General features: G+C 53.2%; 1 protein-coding gene across 2 annotated transcripts in view; it reads right to left on the bottom strand.

The window, feature by feature from the left end:
* Nucleotides 1–551: 551 nt before the first annotated feature.
* Nucleotides 552–7,287, bottom strand: part of LOC113218357 (solute carrier family 15 member 1-like) — a 21,663-nt gene continuing 14,927 nt past the window's right edge. For both annotated transcript variants that reach the window (XM_026438678.2, XM_026438670.1), the window contains exons 2-17: nucleotides 6,248–6,338; nucleotides 5,516–5,568; nucleotides 5,352–5,430; nucleotides 5,131–5,272; nucleotides 4,957–5,043; nucleotides 4,526–4,797; nucleotides 4,059–4,141; nucleotides 3,782–3,967; nucleotides 3,508–3,635; nucleotides 3,330–3,429; nucleotides 2,331–2,585; nucleotides 2,000–2,223; nucleotides 1,820–1,907; nucleotides 1,572–1,712; nucleotides 1,369–1,476; nucleotides 552–1,155 (exon numbers count right to left, since the gene is read on the bottom strand). In XM_026438678.2, the coding sequence (XP_026294463.1) occupies nucleotides 970–1,155; nucleotides 1,369–1,476; nucleotides 1,572–1,712; nucleotides 1,820–1,907; nucleotides 2,000–2,223; nucleotides 2,331–2,585; nucleotides 3,330–3,429; nucleotides 3,508–3,635; nucleotides 3,782–3,967; nucleotides 4,059–4,141; nucleotides 4,526–4,797; nucleotides 4,957–5,043; nucleotides 5,131–5,272; nucleotides 5,352–5,430; nucleotides 5,516–5,568; nucleotides 6,248–6,323 (2,208 nt within the window). In that variant the 5' untranslated portion in view covers nucleotides 6,324–6,338 and the 3' untranslated portion in view covers nucleotides 552–969. The remainder of the gene's footprint in view (nucleotides 1,156–1,368; nucleotides 1,477–1,571; nucleotides 1,713–1,819; nucleotides 1,908–1,999; nucleotides 2,224–2,330; nucleotides 2,586–3,329; nucleotides 3,430–3,507; nucleotides 3,636–3,781; nucleotides 3,968–4,058; nucleotides 4,142–4,525; nucleotides 4,798–4,956; nucleotides 5,044–5,130; nucleotides 5,273–5,351; nucleotides 5,431–5,515; nucleotides 5,569–6,247; nucleotides 6,339–7,287) is intronic.

Here is a 7,287-nt window from a genome sequence, read left to right as displayed (position 1 = left end):
CCTCCCTCCCCCTGGCAACGGCACCGGCCCCATCCTGCCCCCCTGGGCTGACAACAGCACCGCCTCCGTCAACGTCACCCTCGATGCCTGAGGATCGACTCTGCCGGATGACGACAGAATCGCTTTTTGAATAAGACCTTCTTGAATCCAACCCCGAAGGATTGCAAGATATTTGAAATGGACCAATAAAAAATATGCTTTTCAAACCGATGTCTCCTTCTTTTCTTAAAGACTTAGTGTTCCCGTGCAAAATGAGTTGCAGCAACCGCAGAGAGATTTTCGAGTAGTTTACCAGGACACTCTCAACGCAAAAAGTGATGTCAGTCGGTGCGAAAAACGTGAAAAACCTCTGCGGCGGTTGGATGGTCATCCTTTTGTATGGTCGATAGTTGTTCACCTGGCAGTTCACCGTTTTGTTGTTTGTTTTTCAAATTGTGCCAAGTTCTGTGTTTTTCTGGGCGGAATTTTCTAGTGTCCATGGTGGCAAGAAACCAAAAAGCAAAGGTGATGTTGCAGTTTACAGAGTTAGTCGGGGAAAGCAAACACACGTGAGAGTTTTATAGATATTATTCCTCGCGCGGTGTCCTATCAGTCCTTGGAACATGTCTGTCGTCGAACATTTCGCTGTGATTCGAGGTTGGGCTTGAGAGTACGTCAGTCCTCGGGCACTCTAAAAAAAGTATAACGTTGTTGCAACGGTCGCGGCTACGACGATCGTCGAGTTGTTTCCATTGGTCCCAAGACAGTCTGTTGGCCAACCTTCCGACCACCGTCGTTGTACCGAGACGCTTATCGTTGAGTCAGCACCTCATGTCGCTATAGAGTCATTCTAACGACGACATGGTGTTGGTCTAATGACGCAACTTTTTTGAGTGCTGTCACTGTACTGCACTGAGAGTTGTGTTGTCAGTTGCATAAGAAATCGCCCTTATCGAAGTTACATATTTTGTGTAATTCCCGGGCACGTCCCTAAAACTTCTCCCCATTGCCCTCGGCCCCCTTCTTCTTCTTCTTCTCCTCCCCGGCGTCCTCCTCCTCGCCCTCCTCTTCCTCCTCGGATGCGGGTGGGGGCGCAGGTTTGTACTGAACCGCCAGCCAGATGAACACGATCATGATGAACACCATGAGGCCGGCGAACAGGAAAATCTCGTCCGACTGGGGAAGGCGGAAGAGTCAGTTACACACAAGGGGGAGGGGGTACGAATATTATAGGGGCACAAATGTTATGGGGTCCCAAAAGAATCATGACCGTCATCATTGGAGCCCATATAGACTACAATAATGACCCTCAGCCAAATATGGGGACATTACATGTGTACCCCCGTCCCCGTCCAGTGCACGTGCGGTAGTGTGTGCACGATCCCCTACCTGGCGGGGGAAGATCTTGACACTCTCGATGAGGATGATGATGAGGTTACCGAACGAATCCGTGATCAGCCAGGCCGAGAACACGACGGCCTTCATGCTGTTTGGTGCCTGGGGGTGGAGAATCGATGTTTAATATCAAAGACTGGGCAGGGCAGGGGGCAGGGCGACTGCTCACTGCTTTCCTGGTTGAATTTTTAATATACCTGGGTGAAGGAGAACTCGTTTCCAGTAACGGAAACCATGATTTCGGCCACACTGATCACGATGTACTGCGGCATCTGCCAGAAGAGGCTCAGCGTGTTGGGCTCGATCACGACCGAAACTGAGGCAACGGCAGGGAGGCTCTGCTCGACATACGGAGAAACAATCAGTAAGTGGAATTAATTGCAGGAAGCAAACGGGTCTGAAGTTAGTGCGACCCAGCTGGGTCCAGACCGGTGAGGACTCTCACCTTATCCACGAGAACGTAGTAAAATCCTCCGACGTCGAAGTATGGCCGAGCCGTGCTTATGTCCACACCATCGACTATGACGGTGTAACTGTGAAAATAGACATAAAACATCGTGTGGCATTAATCCTTGCAAGGGTGAAATTAATCACGAAGAACTAAGCCACTTACTGGGGCACTTACTCGGCAGGTTCCAGATCTAATATTTCCGCCACGCCCGTGCCTGTCACGCTAGCCTTCTTGTCTACCACCTTCCCATCGAGCTTGAAGCCCACTACGTGCTCCGAGCTGTCAGCGAAGTGGTACATTATCCGCGTTTTAGCCACAGCATCCTTGAAAAAGTCGTCCTTGTACGGGCCGGCGTGAGCTACTTTGTCGCCATCGAGGTAGAGGTGGTACGCCACAGCCTAGAAGAGAAGGCCCCGTGTAAATTATAAGAGCAAGTCTTCCCCTTACAGCCAAAGTTACGTTATTTTTATGGCATTGCAATTCAACTCAGGGCTGCAAACCTCACCGTCTTTTCCGTGAGGGTGAGCTTGAGGCTTGTTTCGGGCACGCAATTTCCCTCCCCCTTGATGTGCAGGTTCAGGTCGGAGGAGCCTTCGGTCTTAAAGTCGAGCTGCTCCCAGTGGCTGAGTGACGGCAGCTGGAAGGTGGTGATAGCCTGGGCGTCGCTGCCGCCCGTGCCGCTGAGAGTCACCTCGCAAGGCAGGCTGCTGAAGACTCGGACCTGGGCGAAGTTGGGCTCCGGGTCCCGGGGCAGGTTGGGCTGCAAGGATCGCGCTTATCACCCACGACAATAAAAAAAAGGACCCGCTTCCCTACCTATGCGACACACGATCTCGCCGTTAAATGAAGTATGAGACGACGGTCTCTCAAACTTTTGAAAATAAGACAGCCGTGACCAGCGTGTCCTACTTCCAGCGCAGTGATCCACGCATGTCTCACACTTTCTAAAGTAGGGCAGGGGCATGCTAGCCTGCCCTGCTCACACTACTTGGTAACGTTTAGAAACCCGCGAAAGAGCGAGCAACCGGAGCAAGCGCCCGCCTCTGCTGCAGCCTCTGCAACCCTACTCCTCATGGCGCCTGTTGGGTAGGCAACATCTCGCCTGCAGTACATGCATGTCGTGCGGGTTGGCCTACCCATAGTCTCACAGGCGCCGAGCCACCAAAAATGCCGAATAAATCTGAGAAAAACGGATCTACTTTCTGGACGATCCCCTCCCCTCCCCTCGCCCTGGAGCACAACTGTGGTAGGGTTTGCGCGTTGCTCGGATCACTCGCTCGTCGCGGGTCTCTAGTGTAACGTCCTGCGAGACAGAGTTCTAAAACTGAAAGTGAGAGACGAGCATGCCATACGCACACATGCGAGACAGGTATGCTCAAAACTTACGATGCGTGACAAACGTCTCACGTTATCGAAAGTAGAGCACGCTCGCCTTACTTTAAACAGTGCGTGTCACGCGTGGCTCACACTTCATTCAACAGGACTCTGATCTGGGGGCACGCACGTCGAGCTGGATCTGGATCAGGGCGGAGATGATGAACGCCACGGCCGCCAGCATGCCGCCGGTCGCGATCCTCTGCAGCGGCTTCCTCAGCAGGCGCATCCTGGCGTTGCGGACAGGGTTCACGGTGAGCGCAGAACGTTATCGTGTATTGTAGCGACGGCAAGTGACAAACGCTTACTTGCTCAGAAGAGGGTAGACGGCGTACTCAAACAGCGGGAGGAGGATCATGATCAGGATGGGGTTGACCACCTGCATCTGGTCCGGCTTGAAGACCCACGAGCCGATTCGGCCGTTCATGTTATTGGCCTGTCCGGAAAGAAAGTGTGTTTGCGTTTAGAGAGATCGCGCCCCTAAAAGAGCGCGCACAATCGCTCTCCCACTGAAAGCGTTCAGCACGCCCCTGAACAGGTGGTACATGCTGAGAGGGGAGGGGGGGGGGGTCATGCGTGTACCTGGAACGTCCACTTGGAGCCCTGCTGGTCGTATAGCGCCCAGAAGATGGGCATGGGCACGAAGAGGATGAGCACCCGGAGCACGGCCCTGATGTCCCTGCGCAGCGTTTCGCCGTACTTGGCGTCCGCGTAGTCGAGCCAGTGCTCTTTCTTCTCCTTGCTCTTGATCTTGTTGACCAACGCGCTCTGTGGACAAGAAGAACGTACACGATTTTTTAAAAAAAATTGAAAAGACAAGATGCACTGTGTGCACTGGGGGAGGGGGTGCGTCACTTACCCCCATGCACTTGGAGACTTCAACCATCACGTTCCCCTTTGGTTTGGTGATCTTGTAGCCACTACTGCCGGCAATGAAGATAACTGGAAGAGTGAAACAGTCGTGTAAATCTTCAAGGCCACTTTTCATGTTTCTACGAAAATCATAAAATTGGCGCGACCACTCTTGTTTTGAATCAATCCGAAACGACAACGGACAGCATACATGAAAAATCCAGGTGTACACGTATGCGTATGTCGCTCACCTGTAGTGGCGGCTCACCAAGGTCAGTAAAAAGGTTAACACACCTGCAGGTGTGCGACAAACTATTTACACACTTGTAAGTGCGCGAATAAAGATTTGTACAGTTGAAAAAGTAGCATATTGCCCGCCCCGAAGTGCCAAGTGTGTGAATGGTCGCATTCACACATCTGCAGGTGAGTGAAAATTAGGTCGCACACATGCAGGTGTGTGAAGCGTTGACTCACCGATGGCGACGATCATGAGGACGGCGGGCACGCCGAAGGCGAGCGGGTAGCAGGTGTCCATGCCGAGGCAGGTGACGGTGCGCAACTCGGGCGTGAGCCACGTGGAGATGAGCGAGCCGGCGTTGATGGAGAAGTAGAAGACGCTGAAGAAGCCGGCCAGCTGCTTGGCCTGCTGCGGCACGGTGAACTGCTCGCCGCCGAACGAGGCCACGCAGGGCTTGATGCCGCCCGTGCCGATGGCGATGAGCATCAGCCCCAGGTACGTCAGCTCCCTGTCCACCACGAGGGGGTCGTTCCAATACTACGTGACGTTGAGCTGGGGTACAAATATTATGGGATCCCAAAAGGATCAGGGCCGTCATTCCTTAGGATCCCGTAATAATTGTAGCCCGGGGTATAGTAACCTACACTGCCACTGTCTCTGCACTCACATTGATGGCAGTCCCCAGGTTGTCACTGCCGCCAGAGACACGACAATGTTGCCGAGTGCGTAGACCATGGAGAGAATAGCGATGGTTCTGCAAGAGGTGGCGTGCCAAACTTCAGTTCGAGTGTGTGAAATGTTCCCGGAGCCGAATTTAAAATTGTCGTACTTTAGTACTTACTTGAACTTGCCCAACCAACTGTCGGCGATGATGGCGCCCACGACGGGGAAGAAGTAGCAGAGCATGGTCCAGACGTGGTACGTGATCGTGGCATCGCTCTCCTCCATCCGCAGGGCGTTCTTGAGGAAGAGGGACAGGACAGCTGAAACGCAATGGAACACATGAGCTTCGCACCGTCCGCTGGAGTAGTGAGGGCGTTTTGCACTGCATTTAGTACGTACTGCGCATGCCATAGTAGGTGAAGCGTTCACAGAACTCGTTACTGATGATGAAGAACACCACTTTGGGGTATTTAAGTTTCTGAAAAGAAGAACAACAACGCTGTTTGGTAAACGCGGCCGGCAGGGTAAGGCACTCCCAAAAATTCGAAATGCATCGAGCTTACCTTCTCTGGGACCTCGGCATCTGTGCGGGCGTTGGATTTCTTGCGAGGTGTGTCTAAAAAAAGGTTGAGAATAAGAGCAATTCAAATACAGGATTAGTGGTGTGACACGGACAGGGCGTGAGTCCGGTACAGTACGGCCAGAAAAATGAACTGCATAGATCACCCACCCTGTATCATAAGCTCGTGAATATACAGAGTTAGGCGGTTGGTGCATCGGAAACTCCCCTAGTGCAAAATTTTGAGGCCTCTTGTGTATCGTGTGACCCTGGAGCGTGTTTTGGTCGTCCTCTAGCCTAGCTCAGCCCAGCCCGCCCGCCGCCCGCCGCGCAGCCCTCTGTAGTGGCACCGCTCTATTATCTGCATCCCCGTGTGAATGCCGGCAACCCCTCCGTCCCGCTCGCGGCCAGCCGGCTGCGTCCGGGGGGTGTTATGACTGCCATGAACGGGCAAGGCATGAAAAATCGTCTATGAGTCAGCAGTGAATGAGGCAACGCAGGTGTGTTAATGTCGTACACTTGTAGGTGTGTGAATGCTCATTGTACACTTAATGGAGTAAAAGGTGCAAATTTACAAATACCAGGTCAAAATTGCGGCTAATTATGTGTTGTAGTAATAATTGCTTGTACTTAGTATAGCGACCTCAGATCAAAACTCCAAAATGTTCCTTGGCCGTCACAATTCCGGTCTTCATCGACGAGTGCGTCTAGGTGGTCTATTCTGGCCTCCACTCACCGTCGGCGCGGTTGACCGACGGCCTCCTGATCACCGTCGTCGTGGAGTCCTCATCGTAACCGTGGTTGTCTGCCATGGCGGGGGCTCGGAGCTACAGAGAAAACCCGTGATCATAGAAAAGTTTTAGCTCTAAAGAAGAAGAAACGCGCGGTTCCCATGCATTGTATCGACACTCCAACGATAACTGAGCTAATCGTCGTGAATATGCGACTCTCGATGGAATGTTTTATCGCGCGATCGGGCGGCGTCGTGTAGTCCTCCTGACCGCCGGCGCGGCCGACCGGGCGTCGTGAGCTTGGATCCAGGTGGATTAAGATTGGCGGTGGGTTGGCCGCGCGCGCGGGCCCCGCCCGCCAGATACGGCCGAGCAGGTGGATTACCGGGGCCCCGCCCCGCCCACCCGCGAGGACAATCATCGTGATTTTCCAAACGCCCCCAAAAACGCACCCGCGACCGGCACGAGTGGAGACGGCCGGTGTGAAGTTCAAGTGTACAACACGAGAGAGGAGTGCGACCTTCAAGTGTGTTACGGCGGATACACACCAAACACATGCACCCTGACTTCCAAACGACAGGGGAAAAAAATACAAAGAAACAGTTTTCTGTGTGCGCGGGTCAAAATAAGGGTCATTTTTTTACTTTTTTTTAAAGCAAGACACCTCAGAAATGTTGTGCTGCGCTCTTGCATTTCCCTACATCGATACCCGACTCGCGATACCCTGCTCAAGAGGGTCGCCCACACCATCGCAAGGCCAGGCGGTGCACCGCGCTCGGTCACTGCCCGTCACCGAGGACGCGAGAGCCCTTCGCCAAAGTCGAGCAGTCAGCATAGTGCAGCTCGGCAGAGCCGAGTGCGTCTACGTCATCGTCATCGCGACAAGTAGACACGCCGCCGTCGGCAGGCGCGTCCTTTCGACATTGTTTTTTTATTTTATTTTATCTTTCAAAGAAAGGTGGGACAGTGTCATACTGGAGGGGAAGCGAGACTACGATTTCCTTCTCACGTTCCCGGCTCGACCCTCGCTGACCGGAGAAACCAA

The sequence above is a fragment of the Frankliniella occidentalis genome, unplaced genomic scaffold (genome assembly GCF_000697945.3).
Source record: "Frankliniella occidentalis isolate FOCC.00 unplaced genomic scaffold, Focc_3.1 Scaffold303, whole genome shotgun sequence".
NCBI classification, from domain to species: domain Eukaryota; kingdom Metazoa; phylum Arthropoda; class Insecta; order Thysanoptera; family Thripidae; genus Frankliniella; species Frankliniella occidentalis.
Note: the sequence above shows the minus strand (reverse complement) of the source record. Positions and strands in the feature narration are given on the sequence as shown.